This window comes from Eptesicus fuscus, chromosome 1 (assembly GCF_027574615.1).
Source record: "Eptesicus fuscus isolate TK198812 chromosome 1, DD_ASM_mEF_20220401, whole genome shotgun sequence".
In the NCBI taxonomy this organism is placed as follows: Eukaryota; Metazoa; Chordata; class Mammalia; order Chiroptera; family Vespertilionidae; genus Eptesicus; species Eptesicus fuscus.
Window position 1 is genome coordinate 36,178,503 of NC_072473.1, and position 23,173 is coordinate 36,201,675.

Below are 23,173 nucleotides of genomic sequence, written 5' to 3' on the forward strand. Positions count from 1 at the left end.
GAGAGGGTTCAGGATCCTTTGGCTGGGGATGTGGGAATCTCAAGGTCTGTGGCTGAAATAATGTGACCTTGTCCAGGGAGGCAAGTCCTCAGTAATTCACCAAGCTGTCCAGAGGTAGGCAGCTGGGAGAGGGATGTCGTGGATCCTACTGAGGGAGCTGTGTGCCCCTGGTTGGAGAGGCACATGCCCAGTGGCAGTACACAGAGCAGCCCAGGCGCCTTCTGCTGGGGGTGTGATATTGTGGTGCCCACACACTGGATTGGAGTGATTGTGGTGTGCCACCGGGCCTGTGGAGGGAGAAGTCCGGTTTCTGCTTTGGGGGATGTGCAGCCTTGGTTGGCTATGCATGCCCAATGGCTGCTTACAGAGGCGTCCAGGCACCGTCTGGTGGGGCAATGGGCTCAGGAGGCCCTTGTGCCGGAGTGGCACTACCACGACTGGATTCCAGTGGCCGGGGTTGTGCCTTGTGGCAGTTCAGAGAAGCACCTGGGGGCCGCCTGCCAGTTTAGTGGCCTCAGGGGGCTTGCGTACTGGATGGGTGCAACTGCAGTGACCGAGGTCAGCAGCTGAGGAGTGGGAAATCCGAGTTTCTGCTGTTAGGCCTTGAGCCCTTGTTTGGATACAAGTGCGCCTAGTGGCAGCTCACAGAGGCACCCACGAGTCGCCTGCTGGGGCAGTGTCCTCAGGGAGCCTGTGTGCTGAAACCATGCAACGCCATGTCTGATGTCTGTGGGTAGGCAGCCGGGAAGGGGGAAGTCCAAATTTCTACTGCCAGGGCCATGCGCCCTTGTTTGGATATGAGCATGCTGAGCTGGGGCTCAAGGAGGCACCCAGGAACTGCCTATATGAGCAGCGGGCTCAGAAGGCCTGCGTGCTGGAAAGGCGCAACTGTAGTGTCCTGAGGTCAGCAGTTGGGGAGGGGGATGTCCCAATTTTTGCTGCCTTGTGCCCTTGGTTGAAATCGCGCGTGCCCAGCGGGGGCTCACAGAGGCATCCAGGAGCCGTCTGTCAGGGTGGTGGGGCTCACGAGTCCTGTGCTCTGGAAAGGCGTGACTACAGTGTCCTGAGGTTGGCAACTGTGGAGTGGGAAGACTCAGTTTTTACTGCTGAGGACTTGTTCCCTTGGTTGGATTTGTTTGCACCCAGCTGTGGCTCACAGAGGCACCCAGGAGCCATTTGCCAGGGTGGCACATTCAGCGTGGCCCTTGTGTTGAAGCCGCGTGACCGAGGTGTCTATGGGCAGGCAGCGAGAAAGGGGGGGGAGTCAAAATTTCTATTGCTGTGGCTGTGCACCCTTGTTTGTATACATACAAGTGCGACCCGCGAGTGCTCACAGTGAATCCCAAGAGCCGCCTTTGGGGCAATGGACTCAGGAGGCCTGCGCTCTGAAAAGGCATGACTGTGGTGTCCAGAGGTCAGCATCTGTGAATTGGGTAGACTCAGTTTTTGCTGCTGTGTGTTTGGTGGTCTAATTTGAGTGTGCCCAGTGGTGGTTCACAGAGGTACCCCGGGGCTGTTTGCCAGGCGGTGCACTCAGAGAGCCCCTTGTGCTGAAGCTGCGTGACTGAGGTGTCTCTGGGTAGGCAACCAGGAGTGGGGTAAATCTGAATTTCTACTACCAGGGGCCTTCTTCCCTTGGTTGGGTTTATGCGCACCCAGTGGCGGCTCACAGAGGCACCCAGGAGTAGTTTGCCAGGGTGGTGCACTCAGCGTGGCCCTCGTGTTGAAGCTGTGTGTTAAGGAGTCTGTGGACAGGTATCTGGAAAGGGGGGACTCATAATTTCTATTGCTGGATCAGTGAGCCCTTGTTTGGATAAGAGCGTGCCCAGCGGGGGCTCACAGAGGCACCCAAGAGCTGCCTTTGCGGCCTTGGGCTCAGGAGGCCTGTGCTCTGGCAAAGCGTGGCTGTAGTGTCCAGAGGTCAGCAGCTTTGAAGTGGGAAAACTCAGATTTTGCTGCTGTGCCTTTGGTTGAATTCACGCATACCTCGTGGTGGCTCACAGGGGTACCGCAGGACCGAATGCCAGGGCAGCGCACTCAGATAGGCCCTTATGCTTAAACCGCATGACTGAGGTGTCCGTGGGTAGGCAGCTGGAAGTGAGGGAAGTCCAAATTTCTACTGCCGGAGGCCTTATGCCCTTGGTTGGGTTCACTCGCGCCCAGTGGCAGCACACTCAGGCACTCAGAGGGGCCCTGGCGCTAAAGCTGCACAATGGAGATGATTGTGGGCAGGTATCCAGGAAGGGGGAATCCAGAATTTCTACTGCTGGAGCAGCCACCTTTTAGGCCTTGGGATGAGGGGGCCTGCACGCTGGCATAGCACAACTGTGGCATCCAGATATCAGTAGCTGTGGCATGGGGATACTCAGTTTTTGCTGCTGTGCCCCTAGTTGAATTTGCATGCGCCCAGGGGTGGCTCCCAGGGGTACCATGGGGCTGATGGCCAGGGCGGTGCACTCAGATAGGCCCTTGTACTGAAGCCACATGATTGAGGCGTCCCTGGGCAGGCAGCCAGGAGTGGGGGAAGTCTGTATTTCCACTGCCGGGGCCTTATGCCCTTGGTTGGGTTTGCATGGGCCAAGTGGCGGTGCACTCAGGCACCCAGAGGAGCCCTGGCAGACCGAGGTGGCTGCGGGGAGGTATCTAGGAAGGGGGAATCCAGAATTTCTACTGCCAGGGGCAGATAGCCCTTGTTTGGGTAAGAGTGTGCCCCACAGGAGCACTCGCTTGCAGCCTGTGGAGTGGTGGGCTAAGGCAGCATGTGCTCTTGAAAAGCGCCACTATGGTGCTGGAGAAGCACGACTGTGACATCAGGAGTTTAGCCACTGGGGAGGGGGGAGTTGCACTTACTGCTGCGGAAGCATGCATCCTTGGAGGTGGAGGTCCCAGGGTCTGTGGGTCTGTGGGTGGGGCAGCAGGATTTTAGCTGGAGTGGCTGCCAGGTCTCGGGCAGTGTCCAAGGCCTGTCTGGGTGGTGGTGTTGATGAGTTCCTAGAAGAGGCCACTCTCCCCTTCAAGATGGTGTGGGCTCTGTGCCCAAGTCCCGCAGTCTGGGGAGTGCCGGCAGCAGTGGTAGTCTCTCCCTGTCCAAGAAAGCCTGGTCTGCCAGCCCCTGCTACTCCTGCTGGATTTAACTGTCCCTCCCTCACTCACACACCATTCACATCCACACAGTCTCCTTTCACCCCCTCACTCACTCACACCCTCCCTAACTTCCATCCTGCCCACCGCCATCTTCCGACCCCTCACCTTCAATTTTGATTGATAGCCTTGCTGGGTATAGTATTCTTGGATTCAGGCCTTGGCTTTGCATGACTTTGTATATTTTATTCCATTACCTTATGGCCTGATGTGTTTCTGTTGAGAAATCAGTCACTAGTCTGATGGGGGATCCTTTGTAGGTAACTTTCTGTCTCTCTCTGGCTGCTTTTAAGATTCTTACTTAGTCATTGGTGTTTGCCAATCTACACTAATAAAAGAGAAAGATGTAAATTGACTGTACCTTCGCGACGCCCACCAGCCAATCAGGAGTGAGTATGCAAATTAACTCAACAAAGATGGTAGGTTAATTTGTATACACAGGTGCTGAGCAGCTGGGGGCGGGATACTTGCATTGTTGCCATGGCGATGATGCAGGCATTCCACACCGTCCCAGCCACTCCGGGCCTCTGGGTAGTATGGGAAGGCAGAAAGGTGTCTCTGGGTGGAGCAAAGGCATAAAGGTGGCTCTGGCCGGAGCAAAGGCTGTGCTGGCAGCCAGAGGAAGGAAGGCCCATTCTTGCACGAATCTTTGTGTATCGGGCCTCTAGTTTAAATATAATGTGCCCTGGCATTGGTCTTTTGTGGTTCATTTTGTTTGGGACTCTGTGAGCTTCTTGAGTTTTTTCTTCCTGATATCAGGGAAGTTTTCTGTCATTATTTCTTCAAACAGGTTTTCTATTCCTTACTCAGTTTCTTCTCCTTCTGATACTCCTATTATGCGGATGTTGTTTCATTTCGTATTGTCCCAAAGTTCCCTTAGGCTCTCCTCCTGTTTTTTAAGTTTTTTTCTAGATGCTGCTCTCTTGGGTATTTTTTCCTACCTTGTCTTCTAGCTCACTGATGTGGTCCTCCACTTCTTCTAGTCTACTATTGATGCTTTCTATTGAGTTCTTTATTGTAGTGATGTCATTTGTCATTTCTTCTTGGTTCTTCATTTCCTCTTGGTTCTTACACATATTGTTGAATTTGTCCTCTAACCTTTTCAGCGACCTTATGACCATTTCTCTGAATTCTTTCTCTGACATAATGCTTGCCTCTATTTAGTTTACTTCCTTTTCTGGTGATGCCTCCGTTTCTTTCGTATGTGGTCTGTTTCTTTGTCTCCCTGTGATCTCTTCTCTCCGGGTGTCTGGTTATGTAGCTCTGCCTCTCCTGCATTGCCTGAAAGGCACAAAATACAACACAATATGGCACAATGCACAAGGCACTGAACACAAATGTATTCATGATACTGATAACCCCAAATAAAGGTGACCACTAGAGAAAAGAAAATTAGGGGATAATAAAAAGAGAGAGTGCAAAAATGATATTGAGGAAAGGAAAAAAAGTAAGAGAGAAAAGAAAGAGAATAAAAAAGGGGGGAAACTATATGTGGATAAAACGCAATAAAACAACAACTAATCCAAAAAAATGCAAACAACTAACATCCAGAGATGATTGCAAACTACAAACAACAACTAATAACAAGCAAAGAGAGGAAAAACAGAAGCAAAAAAAAAATGAGAGAAGCAATCACACAAACCAAAAAACACCCACAATCTAATCAATAATCAAAGAAACAACAACAATAGGACAGAGAGAAAGAAGGGCAAAACCAAACAAAATAAAACAAAAACCATAAAAGAAAACAAAACAAAAAAACAACAACAAACAAGAAAAATGGGAAGAGAGAGAAAAAATTGGATAGTGAAGAAAGAGAATAGAGAAGTGTGTATGGACTTGGAGCAGGGGATCAGAAATTAGATATATAAGTAGGATGAATTTTTAACGGGGTAAAATCAAAGAATAGTGAAAATATAAAGCAGGAATAGGGTAAGAGAAACAGGACAGCAAAAGGGGAAAAGTGAGGAAGAGAGTGTTGGCATAAAGGTAAAGTTGAGATAGAGTAAAATGATGCTAAAGGAAAAATGAAAATAGAATGTAGAACATTAATCTCAAAATAAAATAAAGAGAAAATAAAATGAAACTTTAAAAAAAGGTAAAATAATCCAGTATAATAAAAGCCTAGATGGCTTCACACCCTTGAGCGAGGCCCTCGCGTGACGCCGTCACAAAATGATCGCCACAAGATGGCCACGTGCACAGTGGAGAAGTGGCCTGGTGGCTGCTCCGTGTTGTAAGGCCTGGGGGTCCCATGGCTCTGCATAGCATGGAGGAGGCCGGTCCCCACATCTCTGCCACCTCGTGTGGAGGAGGCGAATCCCAGCAGAAGAGGCAGGTCACAGCAGGGGAGGGCAGTTGTGGGTGATCAGGCCTGCAGTGGAGGGCAGTTGTGGGTGATTAGGCAAGCAGGGGAGGGCAGTTGTGGGCTATCAAGCCAGCAGTGGAGGGCAGTTGGGGCCGATCAGGCCGGCAGGGGAGCAATTGGGCATCAATCAGGCTGGCAGGGGAGTGGTTAGGGGGCGATCAGGCAGACAGGCAGAGCGGTTAGGGGCAATCAAGCAGAGAGGCAGACGAGCGGTTAGGAGCCAGTGGTTCCGGATTGTGAGAGGGATGTTCACAGGGATTGGGCCTGAACTGGCAGTCAGACATCCCCCAAAGGGTCCCAGATTGTAGAGGGTGCAGGCCATTTTGAGGGACACCCCCCCATGCACGAATTTCATGCACTGGGCCTCTAGTAGTAGTAATAATACTGTTTAAAAATAAAAATATAATAATTAAAAAGGTAAAATCAAGTGAGAAAAAAATTATTTTCTTAAGTAAAAGATAAAAAATAAAAATGTGCAATAGTGAAGGTCATTCACTTCCTCTCCTCTTCTGTTTGGCATGCCTGTTTCCTGTCAGGTAGTCAGGACAGTATTGAAGTTCCCTGTTTTCCACCGCTCCTCTGTGTCATAAACCACAATCCTATTTTCAAGCAGTCAGTATTTCTTTGTTTCTCAGCCTGTCTTTAGTTGTATTTACACAAGAGTCAATTTCTCACACATCCCCTGGGTGGCAGTGTTACTGTATTGACATCCGGGGCTATAAGTCCTCTCTACACAGTATTTAGATTTTGTTTTCCCTGCCACACTTAATACTGGTTTGGGGGAATGGACTGTCCCAGAGCTGGTTGTCTGATTGTTTATCCCCACTCTGATCCCCAGGTTCCACAAAAACAACTTTCCCCTGCAGTCTCTGAAAGTGTTTTTAATTGGGTGATCCAATGTATTGGGCTTAGTAATCAAAAGCAAGGATTTAAAGAGAAAAAAGAGCCAGAGTAAGCACGCAAACTCGCGATTTTTTCACCGTGGCACTGCACGCAACTCTGCGCGTGTCTCTGCGCACGTCTTCTTCCCCTGGCACAGCGCAGCTGGTATACTGGTAACACTTCAGGCTGCCTTTTTGTGCCCAGCCCAGCTATGGGTTGATTTCTAGAGTTCCCTTCTGCCAGCAGCCCTGTGGACCCCCTTCCACATTCGAGAACTACACTGGCCCCAACGGCTGCGGATTTTGTGGGCGCAGACTTCCTCTGTACCTCTAGAGCAGTGGTTCTCAACCTTTCTAATGCTGCAACCCTTTAATACAGTTCCTCATGTTGTGCTGACCCCCTACCATAAAATTATTTTTGTTGCTACTTCATAACTGTAATTTTGCTACTGTTAATGAATCGTAATGTAAATATCTGTCTTTTCCGATGGTCTTAGGCTCTACAGCAGCAATTCTCAACCTGTGGGTCACAACCCACAGGTTGAAAACTGCTAGCAGGGTCTCCCAAGACCATCGGAAAACACAGATATTTACATTATGATTCATTAACAGTAGCAAAATTACAGTTATGAAGTAGCAACAAAAATAATTTTATGATTGGGGATCACCACAACATGAGGAACTGTATTAAAGTGTTATGGCACTAGAAAGGTTGAGAACCACTGCTTTAGAGCCCACTGCGCGCATTTCTCCCTCCAGTCTGGATCGCAGACCTCACCTTTCTCTGGGAGAAATCTGACCTTTCCGTGAGAAGGTGCAGAGCTTGTTCTAGTCCATGTATTCGTGCTGCTTGAGACCCGGTGTTTGTGGGTTTGCAGCTGGTCCCTGCGTGTTGTGGTTGTAGGGTCCCGGCAGGTATCTGATTCTTCCCACTTGAAGGTAAGGCTAGGCTTTATGATCACAGCCACTCTCCCCTTCAAGATGACACAGTCTCTGTGGCAGAGCCAGTCACTCCAGGAGAGATTTCAGCAGCGGTGGAGGCTGCCCAGTCAGGGGAGCCCGGTCTGGCAGTCCCCAACAGTCCCTTGGAATATAGCTGTCCCTCACTCACAAATAGACACTCCCCCTATGTCCACACACTCTCCTTTCGTTCTCTCACTCACACACTATCTTGCAGCCTGCCTTCCCATCAACAGCCATCTTTGATTTCCCTCACGTGTATATTTCTATGGTACAAGATCTGTATATTGTACTATGTGCCCACCAGGATCTTAATCTGTGCATGTTCTCATTTTTTTTTTTTTTACTTTTGTACCCTCTCCATTTTGCTTCTGTGGAGGTCTATCTGAGCTATTTAATATTTTCTTCTAAACTGACTTTTAACTTTAGCCCTGGCCAAAGCTATTAGTGCAAGAAAAGCCTAGATCTGTGTTAGTTATATTTATTTCAAATAATACATTTAAATAAATGCATAATTAAAGTGAAGATGGTTGTCTTGTGTACATCCAAAGTAAATTTATGTACTCTCTGTAGTGTTTGTACCAGTCACAAGGAAAGCCCTGGTTAGTGGTAGGTACATTGAGCCTTTAGAAATGTTGAAGTAGTTATAGTATATTTGACTTAAAAAGATGTGTTTTTTAAATTAAATGAAAAAACAGTATGTCTTATGCATTTACTTTATAATAAATTTATATTGTAATAAATAGGTTTATGTACTTGGAATACTATAACACTAAGTAAAATATTAACAGTGGTAATAGCTCAGTGATGGGATTGTGAGGAATTTTTAAAGTATGATTTTAAACTTAAAGAACTATAAATTCTCATTTTATTTCCTTAAAAACTAATTATGAAAACTCTTAAATATTATTAAAAATTGTCTTCACCACTATTTACTTCTTGCTCTGTGTGAAACAGGCTATTCAGAAAGGGAATACTGAAGTTGCAAGAATACATGCTGAAAATGCAATCCGCCAGAAGAACCAAGCAATTAATTTCTTGAGAATGAGTGCTAGGGTTGATGCTGTGGCAGCCAGAGTTCAAACTGCAGTAACAATGGGCAAGGTAAGGCTTAATATCTATAAACAGTAGGAACTCTTTTTTTCCATGTAATAATTTTATTATTATTATTATTATTATTATTATTGATTAAGGTATTACCTATGTGTCCTTATCTCCCCATTGCCCCCCCCAATCATGCCCTCAGCCTCACCCCGTTTTCTGTGTCCATTGGTTATGCTTATATGCATGCATACAAGTCCTTTGGTTAATCTCTCCCCCTTACCCCCACCCTCCCCTACCTTCCCTCTGAGGTTTGAGCATCTAATCGATGCTTTTCTGTCTCTGGATCTGTTTTTGTTCATCAGTTTATGTTGTTCATTATAATTCACAAATGAGTGAGATCGTGTGATATTTATCTTTCTCTGACTTACTTACTTCACTTAGCATAATGCTCTCCAGCTCCATCCACACTGTTGCAAATGGTAGGAGTTCCTTCTTTTTTAGCGCAGCGTAGTATTCCATTGTGTAGATGTATCACAGTTTTTTAATCCACCTATCTGCTGATGGGCACTTAGGCTGTTTCCAAATCTTTGCTATGGTGAATTGTGCTGCTATGAACATAGGGGTGCATATATCCTTTCTGATTGGTGTTTCTAGTTTCTTGGGATATATTCTTAGAAGTGGGATCACTGGGTCAAATGGAAGTTCCAGTTTTTAGTTTTTTGAGGAAACTCCATACTGTTCTCTACAGTGGCTGCACCAGTCTGCATTCCCACCAGCAGTGCAGTAGGGTTCCTTTTTCTCCGCATCTTCTCCAGCACTTGTCATTTGTTGATCTGTTGATGATAGCCATTCTGACAAGTGTGAGATGGTACCGCATTGTTTTGATATGCATATCTCAGATGATTAATGACTTTGAGCATGTTTTCATATGTCTCTTGGCCTTCTTTATGTCTTCTTTCAAAAAGTATTTAGGTCCGTTGCCCATTTTTTGATCGGATTGTTTATCGTCCTTTTGTTAAGTTGTATGATTTCCCTGTAAATGTTGGAGATTAGACCCTTATCGGAGATAACATTGGCAAATATGTTCTCCCATGCAGTGGGCTTTCTTGTTGTTTTGTTGATGGTTTCTTTTGCTGTGCAGAAGCTTTTTATTTTGATGTAGTCCCATTTGTTTATTTTCTCCTTAGTTTCCATTGCTCTAGGAGCTGTATCGGTGAAGATATTGCTTCATCATATGTCTGAGAATTTGCTGCCTGTGGATTCCTCTAATATTTTTATGGTTCCCCATCTTATGCTTAAGTCCTTTTTCCATTTTGAATTTATTTTTTTGTATGCTGTAAGTTGGTGTTCTAGTTGTGTGGGTTTTTTTTGCATGTATTTGACCAAATTTCTCAGCACCATTTATTAAAGATACTGTCTTGACTCCATTTTATGTTCTTGCCTCCTTTGTCAAATATTAATAGAGCATAGTGGTTTATGTTGATTTCTGGGTTCTCTATTCTATTGCATTGGTCTATATGTTTGTTCTTGTGCCAGTACCAGGCAGTTTTGAGAACAGTGGCTTTGTAATACACCTTGATATCTGGTATTGAGATCCCTCCTACTTTGTTCTTCTTTCTCAGGATCGCTGCAGCTATTTGGGGACTTTATTTTCTTCCAGATGAATTTTTGTAGAGTTCATTCTAGGTCTATAAAATATGCTGTTGGTATTTTAATGGGGAGTGCATTGAATATATAGATTGCTTTGGGTAGTATGGACATTTTAATGATGTTGATTCTACCAATCCATGAACACGGTATGTTCTCCCATCTGTTTATGTCTTCCTCTATCTCTTTTGTCAGCGTCCTGTGGTTTTCTGAGTATTGGTCTTTTACCTCCTTAGTTAAGTTTATTCCTAAGTATCTTAATTTTTTGTGCAATGGTAAATTGGATTTTTTTTAATCTCTATTTCTGTAAGTTCACTATTGGTGTATAAAAATGCCATAGATTTCTTGACATTAATTTTGTATCCTGCTACATTGCCGAATTCATTTATTAAGTCTAATAATTTTTTGATGGAGTCTAAAGTTGTCTGTGAATAATGACAATTTTACTTCTTCTTTTCCAATTTGGATGTCATTTATTTCTGCTTCTTATCTGATCGCTGTGGCTAGTACTTCCAGTACTATGTTGAACAGGAGTGGTGAAAGTGGGCATCCCTGTCTTGTTCTTTTTCTTAAGAGAAATGGTTTTAATTTTTGTCCCTTGAGTATGATGTTGGCTGTAGGTTTGTCATATAAGTCTTTTATTATGTTGATGTATGATCTTTCTATTCCCACTTTGCTGGGCATTTTTATTCAAAAAGTGTGTTTGTTGGACTTTGTCAAATGCTTTTTCTGCATCAATTGATATGATTATATGATTTTTGTCTCTCAAATTTGCTTATGTGATGTATCACATTTATTGATTTGCAGATATTGTCCCAACTTTGCATCCCTGGAATAAATCCCACTTGGTCATGTTGGGAACTCTTGATTTAAGTTTAATGAGAGTATTAGGAGTTTCCAGAAATCTAAATCCATTGGAAGGTGCTGTAGATTGCTAGTAAAGGCCTTTATGGGCAAGAGAGACCTAGTCAAAGTACTTAGTAAGGAAAGTGATTTTGACAGTGGCTTTTAAAGTAAGATTTATGAGTTGTCTTCCAATGAAGAATCAAAGACCAAACATACATACTATACTTTTACTGTTAAGAAAAACGTAGGCAAATTTTATAGGTTGATCTGTAAATAATATATTTAAGAGAATACCTGGAGTTTGAGATTACTTATAGCATGCTTAATCTTTATTTTTTTAATACTTCCAATAGGTAACCAAGTCCATGGCAGGTGTAGTTAAATCTATGGATGCTACTTTGAGGAGTATGAACCTTGAAAAGGTAAAAAAAAATTTAATGTTCAGATAGCATCTTTTCTGTATAAATTTTTCTCATGACCGTATTTCTTTTTATAGATTTCTGCCCTGATGGACAAATTTGAACACCAATTTGAAACTCTCGATGTTCAAACACAACAAATGGAAGACACAATGAGTAGTACTACAACCCTAACAACACCACAAGTAAGAATAGTTTCTTTACTTAGAATTACTTCTTAAAAATTACATGAAAAAAATAAATAAATAAAAATTACCCGAGTTCATAATATAATGGCTTTGTGAGCCAAAATCATCTCTAGAATGTGAAGTAAACATGGTGTATCCCCAAAATGCAAGTAGGAAGTTATGCTTTGCCCCTGGATTCCTGAGGACATGTTGGAAGATGCTATTCCCTATCTTATTTTGAAATTCTAAAAGTTATACTAGGTCATATGTCTAGAGAGGTTGGAACTTGGTTCTACCTGGTTAATCAAATGAACAAAGAAAGAACTTGGTACTACTACTTTGCTAATATGGAGAAAATGTAATTTACAGAATAGGTTAGGAAGAAATCAGCAACTGTACATTGATATTTTAATTCTAATGACTCTTCTCACAAAAAGGTAAATAATAAGAGAACAAGCTTATATTTAGGTTTAGAGTAAAGAAAGCAAGAATTCATGTGTATATCCTATAGTGAGCATATATATTTAGCCTTTACTTTTATACTTTCTCTAGAGCAAGCATGTCAAACTCACAGCTGATGGGCCCCATGCCTTGAGTTTGACATGTTTGCTTTAGAGCCCTGATCCCCCAAATGTGGTTCAGGAATCAAGAACATTTGTATCATCTGGAAGCTCATTAGCAATGCAGAAATTTAGACCACTCCCTCCACAGCCATTGAATCAGAATCATTTTAACAGGATTCCCAGGTTATTTTTATGTACCACGTTTGAGAAGCTCTGTCTTGAATTGGTGATCCCCAGGTGATTACATGATGTTCAGAGAGCATCTTTTTAGTGTAAGTTTTTCTTATGCCCACAAGTTTAGGAAACACAAGTAAATTGGAAAAATGACTTGAAGTTAGGACACTTGGATTTCTATTCCCCACTCTACCACTAATTAACTTTGGAACCTTAAAATATTTACAACCATGGGCCTCAGTATATGTAGCTATAAAATCTAGGGCTTGGAACCAATGATATGAAAATGCCTTTTACTTCTGAAAAAATCTTCAGATTTATTCACCCAACATTTGCTGAACACCTTGTGTTTAAGGTATTGTGCTAGGTGCTGGGGATAGTCAAATATATGCAAAACATTCCAACAGAAACAGAAAGGGATCTGGTTGAACACACTTAGTTACCTACATTTTCATAACCTGCTAATGAGCAGTTCGAATTTAAATGGGAATATCCACTTTGGAAAGGCAATTTGGTAATATCTACAGTCTGTTTTTAACATAACAGCTAGAGTGATCCTGTTAAAATTGTCAAATCATGCAAATATTTTGCTCACAATCCTCTAGTGGCTCCACATCTCCCTAAAAATAAAAAACAAATTCTTTACAATTGCCTGTAATACCCTATGGGATCTGCCCCTCCCTGCTTCTCTGACCTTATCTCCTGTTACTGTTTAGCACTCTATCAGGCACTTGGCCTCCTTATTAATTCTCAAACACACCAAGTACATTTCTGTCTCAAAGCTGTTCCTCTTTCAGTTTCCTTTGCCTGGATGTTCTTCCTCCATCTAGCAGATATCCTCATTGCCAACTCCCCACCTTCTTCAGTTCTTTGTCATTTTCTAAATGAGGTCTTCCTAACCATCCAACTTAAAAGTACATCAAGAGCATACCCACCATTCCCTATATGCTCCACATCCCTGCTTTATTTTTCTTCATAGTACTTATCACCTTCTAATATACCATATAATTTTTAAAACTTTTTATTTGCTCCCCTTCATGTGCACATTCTAGAATGTATGCTTAAGGAAGGCAAGGATAGCCCTGGCCAGGTAGCTCAGTTGGTTATAGCATTGTCCCTATGCACTAAGATTGTGGGTTCAGTCTCTGATCAGGGCTCATAAAAGAATCAACCAATGAATACATAAATAAGTGGACTAACAAATCAATATTTCTCTCTCTCCCACCCTTTTCCCTATTCTTCTCTTTCCCCTTCCTCTTTCTCTCTAAAAATCAATTTTTAAAAAGGCAGGAATGTTTATCATTTTTGTTCATTGATGCATTCCTAGCACTTAAAGTGATATCTGGCATAAAATAGTTCTCAATTAATATTTGTTGAAGTAATCAAAGTATATGAAAATACATGTAACTTATAAGATAGTATTTTTACTTCCAAATATATTCACAAAGAAACCCGTGTGTATGTACAAAGATACTTATACATGAGAATGTTCATGGCACCATTATCTATAACTGGGACAAATTAGGGGGGAAATCTAAATGTCCAGCAATTGATGGATAAATGAAATAGAATGTATTTCTATACTGTAGTATTACACATGAGTGACCGTGAATGAACTAGATCTCAACAGAATTAGATCTTACAAGTTTGAATAAGAAAAGTAAGTTGCAGAATAGTATGCATAGTATAATACTATTAAGTAAATCTTATCCTATCTAATAAAGAGGAAATATGCTAATTGACCCTCACACCATTGCAAAGATGGCGGTGCCCACAGCCAATAAGGAGGGAATATGCTAATTGACTACCCCACCCTCAAATATGGCGGCACCCACAGCCAATAAGGAAAGAATATGCTAATTGACTGCCATGCCCTCAAAGATGGTGGCTCCCACAGCCACAAGATGGTGGCGCTCAGTCTCCTCAGCCCCGCTGGGGTGGCAGGCGTGTGGCAAGGCCAGGCCTGCCCCCAGGTGGGCCCAGCCGCTCCGTGCGCCTGCCTCCAGAGTCCCCCAGTCCCCTCAGCCCCCCAGCAGCCCAGGGCCAGCCTGAGGCTCAGGTAACCAGGGCCGGCCGAGACTTGCACTGGTGGCAGTGGCAGCAGCAGAGGTGTGATGGAGCATCATCTTCCCCTGATCACCAGCTTGCCTCCTGCCCCTGAGGGCTCCTGGACTGTGAGAGGGGGCAGGCTGGGCTGAGGGACCGCCCCTCCAGTGCATGAATTTTCATGCACCGGGCCTCTAGTAAACATAAATAATACTATTAGATATACTAAAGACAACAAAATGTAATTGCACATAAGTATTCAATCTATTATTTTCTGAATTTTTCCTGTATTTTAGGAACACCCCAATAAATTCAATAAAAAAGAAAAATAAATGAAAATTAATAAGTGAATGAAAGAGAACAAGAGAAACTAAGGCCCAACAGCAAGATTAGTGAGTTGCTTAAAATCATATACCTTGTTAATGGTAGCGCTTGGACTATATCTTAGAACTCCCACCAATATGTCCAAAATATTTTTTTAACAACTAAGTAAAAAACAAGAGTTGTTTTGATTAATCAGACTCTATTTCCTGAGAACTCCTGTACTGTAGTAAATATCTCCATATACTTATATTTTCTTCATCACTAAATATTTTTAAAGAGTAATCCTTAATATAAAAGTTGTATCAACTAGCAGAAAGAACAAATGTAATATAAAATTCAAATCTATTACACTTCAAATATAAGCAAAGTGAGTTAGAAAAGAGCTTTATAGCCCAGTTGACGTGGCTCAGTGGTTGAGCGTTGACCAATGAACCAGGAGGTCATGATTTTATTCCTAGTCAGGGCACATGCCCCGGTGGCAAGCTCCATCCCCAGTCTGGGGCATGCAGGAGGCAGCTGATCAATGATTCTCTTTCATCATTGATAAGTTTCTATCTCTCCCTCTCCCTCCTTCTCTGAAATCAATAAAAATACTTTCTAAAAAAAAAAAAAGAGCTTTATGTATTGGTTCACTTTCTTAAAGAGAGCTACATTACCCAGGTTTCAAATTATATGTGAATATCACTGCATAAATGCCTGGGAACTCAGTTTTTTTTCCCATCACCATTTATCCCCTCTATGCCCTCTTCTACCTCCACGCACCCTACCCCCCACACACAATCACCACACTATTGTCCATGTCCATGAGTTCTCTCTTATTTTTTTCTTTTTTGCTCAAACCCTCCATCCCTTCCAACATTCCACCTCCCCTCCAACCAGAGCTGTCTGCCTGCTCTCTCTGAGTCTGTCTCTATTTTGCTTGGTAGTTCAGTTTGTTCATTAAACTCCACATATGAGTGAAATCATATGGAACTTGTCATTCTCTGACTGGCTTATTTCACTTAGCATAATCTTCTCCAGTGCCATCCATGCTGATATTTTTAACATAACCTCATAGTTTAAGGCTTTATTATTTAACATTATTCTGAAATAAATATTTTTTAAATCAGCTCCCTCTGGTGGTAAAAAATATTTTTAAAAAGTTTTTATTTTAAAAATTGCAGACCAGTTTCCCCTTTTTAAACAAAATCAAAAACAGAAACCACCCAAAAAGCAATTGTCATTAAAATACAAATTCTCATATTCTTATTCTAGAGCCAAGTGGATATGCTGCTTCAAGAAATGGCAGATGAAGCTGGGTAAGAAATTATTCAGGGGATTTAGTTAATCTTGATTTAATATCTGGCAGTCCTAAAATTTGTAGTGTGGATAAAAATATTTGTCATTGCCACCGATGGTCAGAGTTAGGGTTTTGACTCTAGAAGTTAGTGTTGGAAGGGCCTTTGAAATATCCATCTCTTTGCTATGCTCATAAGAATGTGATTTTGTTCAGATCATTCTAGTATTTTCTTAAAAATCTCTGGCAATACATTCATTTATTCTGTAATAAGAAATGAAGGAAGGTAATTGAGAGAGGCAGGCGTGTTCAAACATTTTCTCAATACCTTCTGTATTTATCAGATACAGCAAATATTTGGATTCTTTTTACAAAAAGTGTCTTTCAAAAACAATTCTATGTTAAGCCCAGTTTGAGTCCTGCAAATTGAGCAAGATGTGCAAAATGTCCAAGGGTTTTAAAAGATGGCAGCACCTGAGGATATTTTTTCCCATTGAGTTTTAGAGAGAGTGGAAGGGAGGGGGAGAGACACAGAGAGAGAAACATCCTTGTGAGAGAGACACATTGATTGGTTGCCTCCTGTATACACCCAGACTGGGGCCAGGGATTGAGTCTGTTATGGAGGTACGTTGCCTTGACTAAAATCGAACCTGCGACCCTTCAGTCTGTGGGCCAGCACTCTAACCACTGAGCCAGACCTGCTAGGGCGATCATATATATTTTTTTAAATAAGTAATTGACACCCTGTGTTGTACTGTTATTAGAAATAGGGTATTTATTAATGGACTACCGTATTTTCTGGCATATAAGACAACTTTTTAACCCAGGAAAATCTTCTATACGCCCAGTCATCTTATACGCCGGAAAATACGGTATTTATTTCAGGCCCTTTTTTGTTTGAGGGGAATGACTTGCCCATGATAATGTCTGTGCTATAGAAGTCATGTTATATCAGTATTCTCTAGTATATAACAGTCAAACCTCAGTTCTCAAACATCTTCCATCTTGAACAGTTTGGTTCTTGACCAAGTTGTTCATGAAAAAAATGTCTGTTTGTCATGCAAAATTTTAAAAGGTCAGTTCTCCACCTGACAACCCTTTCATGCAGATACCTGTATGATCAGTCATGTGTCTCTCGGGCAACAAAGGAGAGAATGTGCAAGTATGAGTCAGTTTACTGCTAAACCTTGCATTGTTAAGATCTCAGGAAATTGTGCTGTGAATTTTTTTTTTTTTTTGCTTTTGTTACTGCTTATTATTATTAAATGTATACAGTAAGTCATCATGGGTCCTAAGAAGGTTAGTGATAGCAGCAAAGTGAAAAGGAAAGTTGTGAAAACAATGTTAGAGCTTAAAAAAGAAAAAAACTGTAATGTCATAGTATGATAGAGTGTCTGATCTGGCTACCGAGTATGGCATTGGGAAATCAATAATTAGCACAATTTTAAAACAAAGCAGCCATCAAGAGTGCTGATGTTGTTAAGGGTGTGGAAGTACGAAAAAAGGATCACAGGCAATTAAGAAAGGTTAAAACGGGGAATCATTTGGGGGGTCTGGAACAGATGAATTCAACTTACATTATTTCTAATGGGCAAAAATGATTCAGTTTTTGAACAAATCACTTCTCGAACAGACTTCTGGAAAAAATGAAGTTCAAGAACCAAGGTTCCACTATATTTAGTTCAAGAGACGATTGTAGGTAAAGAATTTTCTTTTTTTAAAAATAAATATGAAAACTGGGTGATACTGAAGTTTTATAATTTATCCTCAAAGGTAGAGTAATAAATTAAAATAGGGTTTATATACTCTATCCTTTTCTCCTGGAAAGGGAAGAATTGAAGACACCTAGAAAATAGAGTTGATGAATATTATTTTAATGTGTAAGCTAATACCTGATTAGAATGAACAGATAAGTTTATCAGCTCTTTAAATAACTAATGTGTCAATAGTGAAATAAAACCCAGGTTAATAAATCAGATTTGCCTTATTTGACAATAGGACTGGCAAGTAAGTTGTACACTGTTTTGCTTTGTTTCCTGATGTAGGTCATTTTTGTTAAGTAGTTAAGAGACCAAAGCATTGTGTATCAGAAGACTCCATCTTAGTAACATGAAGCTAAGGACTTATTTCTGTTCTTACCAAAAACTAAATAAGAAGATTGGGCTTGAAAGTACAGCAAAGGTCTTGTAAAATGAATATTGCCACATTACAGCCTTTCTGACCCTCAATGGAAATCAAGTTTATTAGATAACTTTTTGAGAAGATTTAGAACAGGATTTCTCAACCTTGACACTATTGACATTTTGGGTTACATAATCCTTGGGGCTGTCCAATAAATTGTAGTATGTTCAGCAACATCTCTGATCTCTACCCATAAGATAACATCCCTACCCCATTGTGACAGTAAAAAAATGCATCCAGGCATTGTCTGATATTTCTGGGGACAGGGGTGTGGGGGGAAGGTTGGGGGCCAAAATCAAGAGAAATGAGTTATGTCAATAATGGATGGCGACTGGAACAGTAGAAATAGATAGAATCACTGATGTAGAAATACTGATGCCCATCCTTAAAGATATTTAAGTATCCGAATTCTGTTTGAGTTTGTGATTCCCTCAACAAAATTTTAGTATAGCATATCTTTACCTTTTAAGTAACAATCTGTCTATAGACTCTCCTAATGACTTTTAAAGTTACTGTGTTCTCTGGAGTGTTTTCAAACTGAAGTTGGCATACACTGGTATAGATACAAGCAGAAAGGCTAGCTTATATCTTAGAGGAATAGGTAAAATATAGATTAACATCACAGGCCTTGGAGGCAGAAAATTCTGAGTTCAAATCCTATTTATCACTAGTGTGGATCTTGGGCAAGTGAGCTTAATTTTTTTAAATTTCAATTGTGTGAGATGGATGCAAGTAATGATTTCTGCTAAGGGTAGCTCAGGAGCTAGAATACTGAACTTGAAGTTAACTCAAATGTTAGATATGGATCCTGAGGCTACATTTATCTAATCTGTTTTATCTTTTTTGGCATATTAAATTACCTTTATAATAGGAGACATATAGTAACCTCAGTAAATTGAATACATTGTATGATTTTTATTTTTGTCTTTTGTTCAGATGATCAATATTTTTCCTGCCTTTTATTAGCTTTTCTATTTACATTTATAAAATGTAACCAGTTTTATCTTATTTAAATTAAGGTAAAATGCTAGGTAGAATATTCAAATTTGCAATAATCCTGTTTCATTACGTTTATAATTATATAAGGAGTAAAATGCCTATATTAACATCTATTTATGCTAATTGTTTTAAAATTGTAGCCTTGATCTCAATATGGAACTACCACAGGGTCAGACAGGATCTGTTGGCACCAGTGTTGCTTCCATGGAACAGGTAGAAGTTGTATTTTATCTTGATTAGTATGAACTTGATGTGTGTGAATTAAATAGACATTGTATATATATTTATACATAAGTAATGTATATATATATCTTTTTTATAAAGAGTGCTTTCTACTATAATATGACATCATCATAAATTAGCAAACTGTGTTTAGTTAGCCTTTACTCCTCAATGATGAACATTTTCTCTTTGCATGCACATTTTATTTAAAGATTGAATTGCTTCCTTTCATAGTTTCTGCTTTATTTAGTTCTCAATTTATTCTGAAATGTTTTTAAAAGTATATTCTTAATGTTAGTTTTTGTGTGAATTTTTAGACAATATTTTAATCTTATTTAAAATATGAGCTATTTAAAATATTAGTGATTTATATTTGTTGCAGCCTTCTAACTTTTAAATTTTAACTTTCTTCAGGATGAACTATCACAGAGACTTGCTCGTCTACGTGATCAATTGTAATTTAAAGAACTGGTGCTTTTGTTTACTTCACCTACTTCTGAAAAACTTCATGAGTATATATAGATAAGTTGTACTCTAGTTACATTAAGAGCAACATATGTTAAAGAATGCTTAAATGCTATTTATAATGGTTTCTTTTGCCATGTTGTACTTTCTAATACTTTAAGAAATTCCAGAGAGTTTCCACCTTGGCATATTTTATAGTTTTGTATATTATATTGTAAAATGTGAAGGACTTTTTTTAGATGACTTTGACCAAGCTAGCATTAATTTGTTGTATATGAAACATTCTCCTCAAAAATTGCATAAAAAATCTGGCAACAAAGTACTACAGAAGAAAGTATAGAATAAATATTTTGGTTTCTTTTAGTTCAAAGTTGTTTTAAATCTCTGCATTCACATATGATGCATAAAAATAAAAGCAGGGAGACCAAGTTTACTTAACATGCTTACATAGCCAAAAATACCTTATTTAGTGTCATATGATGGGCAATGCTATTTTTTTTAATGCATTTTTTATTTTTAGAGAGAGAGGAAAGGAGAGGGAGAGAAGAGAAACATCGATGTGAGAGTGGAACATCCATTGGTAGCCTCCTGCATGCGCCCTGACCGGGAATCGGATCAGCAACCTTTTGGTGCATGGCAAGATGCCCAACCAAGCCACACCGGACAGGGAGACAAAGCTATTTTTTTCTTTTATGTTTTGTGTTTATTTTTGCTGTTCAAGCACAAATGCAGCTGACTTTTATTCTGTGTTAATCAGCTTTTAAATTTAGATTATTATTGGATTTTTTTAACCAGTAATTTAATGTGACAAGCCATGGTCAGCATGGCTTTCAGGTTCAAAGGCTTGGAGAAAGAGCTGACGCGCAAATTAAAACACAAGACAAGAAATAATAATTTTGAAATTATGGGGGGAAGCCAGGGAAAACTTAACTGTAGTAGTCAAGTTCCACTGAGTCTCCCTTCCTGTCTGTTTTTATTTACTAGAATACACAATTGCCTTTTAGGAATGCAAATAGACATATCAAAGGTGATTGTTTAGTAAATAGTAAGGTTATCAGGTTAGGGGGGAGTTTGCTTTGGGCCATTGAGTCAGCAGTAGGTAATAAAATGCAAATTCACCCTGTGAATATCAAAGGAGCCCAGGTCAGCCTTCTGAAGGACTTCTCACATTTATATTAATTACTGTTGATCTTGGTTTCCAGCATTTTAATTACTATTATCCCGAATTTCTGAAATTAAAAAAAAAATCATGGATAATTTTCCAATATAACTAGAAAAAATATACACCATTAAATTAAAGAAATTAAAGTTTGCTCAGTTTTTAAATTTTTTCTTTGCTAATCACTATTGTTAAGACTCAGAGAAATTTAACTTTTCATACTTTCAAATGAAATTGACACACATTTTAAATGATTCTCCTTATTTTTACTCTACCCTTGATACACTGTATTTTGAAAGATTAATTTACAAGGCTTTAATATCATTTACATCTTTCATATGATTGTTTATTGCTTTTTGAAAATCTTAGCCTAGATTTTAAAAGCAACCAACAAAAAGCAACAGAAAAAACAAAATTGAATCAATTCAAGTTACAACTACCATAAGCCCTGGTTAAATGTATTTGTCTTTTTAAGAAAAAAAACAACACTCTTTAATTACTGGAAGAAATAAAATAGAACTAAATGTTGGAATAAAATGTTTTGCTAGCCATGAGAATAACTTCCAGAGCAATGGAAGTTGGGTATACAATGTAGGAGCTTGGAACACAGAAAAGTCCTAACGTCAAAAAAAGACTAAACTCTGGAAGGCCAGGATCCTTGGAGGAAAGCATTTGATGGCCAATTGTACAATTTTTCATCTCTCCAGAAATAGTTCTGTTTTACACAACTAAAAGAAACAAATGCTGCCGAAACCGGTTTGGCTCAGTGGATAGAGCGTCGGTCTGCGGACTGAAAGGTCCCAGGTTCGATTCCGGTCAAGGGCATGTACATTGGTTGCGGGCACATTCTCGGTAGGGGGTGTGCAAGAGGCAGCTGGTCGATGTTTCTCTCTCATCGATGTTTCTAGCTCTCTGTCCCTCTCCTTTCCTCTCTGTAAAAAGTCAATAAAATATATTTAAAAAAAAAAAAAAAAAAAGAAACAAATGCTTGCAATTTTCTCCTATAACAGTCTCAAATGTGGAGAAGTGACCAAGTTATATTTTAGCTGGTATACTACTAATCTGTGTTAAGTAGGTAAAGTGTTTTTCATTACTTACTGCATGATTGATTCATGAACGAATTTTTATATTTCATTAAGTTTTGTTGAAGAGCAGACCCATTGTTAAGTCATTCAAAGTTCAATTATGGAGACTTTTTTCCTAAGTATTCACCACTCACATATGTTTCCTATTGTAAATGAGAGTGTATAAATGACAATTATTTTCACTGGGTAATGAAATTAGAAATTACTCTTTTGCTAAGTTTCAGTTAAACCTACTTAACTTTCTTGGTACTTGACTAAATGGTATGACTTCAGTGTGGTAATCTTCCATTTTGTTTATAATTCACTAGAGGCCCGGTGCACGAAATTCATGCACAGGGGAGGAGGGTCCCCTCAGCCCAGCCTGCACCTTCTCCAATCTGGGACCCCTGGGGGATGTCCAACTGCCGGTTTAGGCCCGATGCCAGGGATCGGGCCTAAACCAGCAGTTGGACAACCCTCTCACAATTCTGGACCACTGGCTCCTAAACGCTCACCTGCTTGCCTGCCTGATTGCCCCTCACTGCCCCCACCCGCCAGCCTGATCACCCCTAACCACCTCTGCCTGCTGGCCTGATCATCCCTCACTGCCCGCTGCTGGCCTGGTCATCCAAAACAGCCCCTCTGCCTGCCTGATCATCCCTAACTGCCTCTGCCTGCTGGCCTGATTGGCTCCAACTGCCTCCCACCCCCACTGGCCTGGTTGCCCCCAACTGCCCGCCCCTGCAGGCCTGATCGCCCCACGCAGCCTGCTGTTCAGTCATTTGGTCTCCCCCAACTGCCCACCCTGCCGGCCTGGTCACCCCATGCAGCCTGTTATTCAGTTGTTTGGTCGTCCCTTACCACCCCGGCCAGCCTGGTCACCCCACGCAGCCCACTGCTTAGTCATTTGGTCAGCCCTCACTAACCCTGCCTGCCAGCTTTTTTGCCCCACGCAGCTTGCTCCTTGGTCGTTTGGTAGCCCCTCACTAACACCCCTGCCGGCCTGATCACCCCACACAGCCTGTTCAGTCCTCCACTTGGTTGCAATGGTCACTTAGGCTTTTATATATATAGATGCTTTGTCCTTTTTACTGAAAGTGTAAGTTTGTTCATATTGGAACATCCTGGGAGGCATAGAAGAGATTATTACAGACTAAAATATCTATGAAATAGTTATCTCATTTTCCATTGGTGGGAATTGTAGCTTTTGTTCTTTTAAATTCAATA

General features: G+C 40.8%; 1 protein-coding gene across 1 annotated transcript in view; it reads left to right on the forward strand.

Moving 5' to 3' along the window:
• Positions 1–20,953, forward strand: part of LOC103298554 (charged multivesicular body protein 1B2) — a 63,804-nt gene extending 42,851 nt beyond the window's left edge. Inside the window, exons 3-8 of the mRNA XM_008155339.3 lie at positions 8,308–8,454; positions 11,241–11,309; positions 11,384–11,491; positions 15,835–15,878; positions 19,177–19,249; positions 19,673–20,953. Coding sequence (XP_008153561.2) covers positions 8,308–8,454; positions 11,241–11,309; positions 11,384–11,491; positions 15,835–15,878; positions 19,177–19,249; positions 19,673–19,717 — 486 coding nt within the window. The 3' untranslated portion in view covers positions 19,718–20,953. The remainder of the gene's footprint in view (positions 1–8,307; positions 8,455–11,240; positions 11,310–11,383; positions 11,492–15,834; positions 15,879–19,176; positions 19,250–19,672) is intronic.
• Positions 20,954–23,173: the final 2,220 nt, after the last annotated feature.